At 41.0% G+C, this 2500-nt stretch overlaps 1 protein-coding gene across 1 annotated transcript in view; it reads left to right on the top strand.

Moving 5' to 3' along the window:
- LOC139660788 (actin filament-associated protein 1-like 2) overlaps positions 1 to 2500 on the top strand; it is a gene marked incomplete at its 5' end in the record, with an annotated part of 19286 nt that overhangs the window by 2012 nt on the left and 14774 nt on the right. The window contains one exon of the mRNA XM_071539017.1: positions 1803 to 1917. Within this exon, the coding sequence (XP_071395118.1) occupies positions 1803 to 1917 (115 nt within the window). The remainder of the gene's footprint in view (positions 1 to 1802; positions 1918 to 2500) is intronic.

Here is a 2500-nt window from a genome sequence, read left to right on the forward strand (position 1 = left end):
CACACACACACACACAGAGCAACATGGAGGGTTTGCGGTGGTGTGGTGTTTCTGCTGCTCTTCCCACAGTTCACCTGTCAATCAATCAATGTGGGCGGAGCTTGGAGTTTCTGTTGCTGCAGTTTGAGTTTCTCTTCTGGTGGCTATCACTGCTCATGCTAACTACCCAGCTCTTCTTCTTCTGCTGATTACAAACAAACCGGAAACGTAAAACGCATCACTTCCGACAGAGGAGATGAAAAGGTCAAAGGTCATGACTTCACTACTTGGAAACACATCAAGGTTCTTCATCAGTTCTTTAATGGTCAGGTTCCTGCTGTGTCAGCAGCAGCCAGACTGTCTCTCTGACATGGAGGCGGACTGTTTATCCGGCTCTTATCAGATGCTGTTGCCATGACGACGGTAACCGATGACATCACCGGACGCCGGGACGGTCGAGTCACTCGGCGTGACGGGAGAAAATTAACTAACTAAACGGTTACAAAGAGCTCCACACACTGAGAACAGGAGGGTTCTTCAGGGTTCTATATGGAACCATAATGAGCCAAAGAACCCTCTGATTTGTTAAAAAAAAAAAGAAATTGGAATAAAGAACCCAGTGTGGTTCTTATAAAGGTCTTTTAACATTCTTAAAGGGTTCTCTATAGCTATATAAAGGTTCTATCTAGAACATCATCAGGTTCAATGTACACTCTTCACAGAAAAGATTCAGACAGAAAACGTTTTTTTTTAGGTTTGTACCATAGCAGAACCCTTTAAAAAACTGTTTTATTCCATATAGAACCGTGCTGATATGGTTCCTAGTAGAACCTGTGTCGGTGCTGTGAGGAACCTTGTAACAACGCATTATGTAATAACTCAACAAAATGTAATACATTTTCACTTCATTATGTAATAACACCCACATTTTGTAATAATCTGCCGCATTTTGTAATACACAGCCTGAACGAAATATGTAATAAAAACATTGCAGTAGTCTGCTAGAAATAAAAAGCATGAATGAGTTTTTCCAGGTCGGCTTTTGACATGAAGTCCCTGAGTTGGGCTGTGTTTGTAAGATGAAGTAAGTTTAAAAAGCTGATCTTGTTACTGCTTTTATGTGTCTATTTAGACTAAGATCAGAGTCAACTATAACGCCGGTCTAATTTAATGTTTGGGAAGTTTAATTTATCTTAATTGTTAAAAATATAACATGTGTACAGATGAAGACATCCATTTTGGTTGGTTATTACATAATGCACTGTATATTACATTTTCATCATAAAAAAAAGTGCAACTCCCTTATTTTGTAATAATCACCACAATATGTAATAATTTATTACATATTGCGTTCAGGCTGTGTATTACAAAATGCGGCAGATTATTACAAAATGTGGGTGTTATTACATAATGAAGTGAAAATTTATTACATTTTGTCGAGTTATTATATAATGCGGTGTTACAAATCCTTTCAGAAAACGGTTTATTCTCCACTCAGAAAGCAGCGTTCTTCTAGCTGCAGTTTGTTCCTGGAAAAAGCTGTTTGTTTAGAGCTGGTGTGTGTGTGTGTGTGTGTGTGTGTGTGTGTGTGTGTGTGTGTGTGTGTGTGTGTGTCTGTGTGTGTGTGTGTGTGTGTGTGTGTTAATGTGCATCACCAGGCCTGTGTGTGTAGTTTGGCTCTATCTCTCTGAAAGTGTTTCTGTCCTCGACTCAAATCACAATTTTAATTGCTTGAGACTTGATGCATGAAAATAACACACAGTGGTGAGGGGAAACTCCTGTGATTCATCATGATGACCACTTCCTGTTTCCGATGATGTCAGAGCCCCGCGGTGCCCCCCCACCCACCGGGGGGGCTGGGAGACGACGATGACGATGATGAAGACACCTACGAAGAGGCAGAACCCTTCATCCCCGACACAACAGCTGCTAACACCGGTACACACACACACACACACTCACACACACACACACACACACACACACACTGACACTCACACACACACTCACACACACACACACACACACACACACTCTCACACACACACTCACACACACACTCACACACACACTCTCACACACACACACTCACACACACACACACTCACACACACACACACTCTCACACACACACTCACACTCACACACACAGACACACACACACACACTCATACACACACACTCACACACACACACACACACACACACACACACACAGTTTAGCTGAACAGTATATTACTGTAATTGTAATACTGAAAAACAATGTAAACAGAGAACAAATTAAAATAAAAACTTCATACTCTCTTCATACACTTCATAATAAAATAATATTAAAAAGGTTTAATAATAACTAGAAAATTTCAGGAAATTTTGAGTGTGCCTGCTGCTTGGTGCGCATCTCCATCCCTCGCACACACACAAACACAAACAGAATGACAGTATTAAACAGTATTAAACAGTATTAACTGTCGACCTAGCCAATCACGGGCAGGTGTGACAATTTCTGCCCAGAGACCGAGTC

The sequence above is a fragment of the Centroberyx affinis genome, unplaced genomic scaffold (assembly GCF_046629955.1).
Source record: "Centroberyx affinis isolate AG114_WGS23_722 - 3 ecotype Tasmania unplaced genomic scaffold, CSIRO-AGI_Caff_v1 ptg003384l_1, whole genome shotgun sequence".
In the NCBI taxonomy this organism is placed as follows: domain Eukaryota; kingdom Metazoa; phylum Chordata; class Actinopteri; order Beryciformes; family Berycidae; genus Centroberyx; species Centroberyx affinis.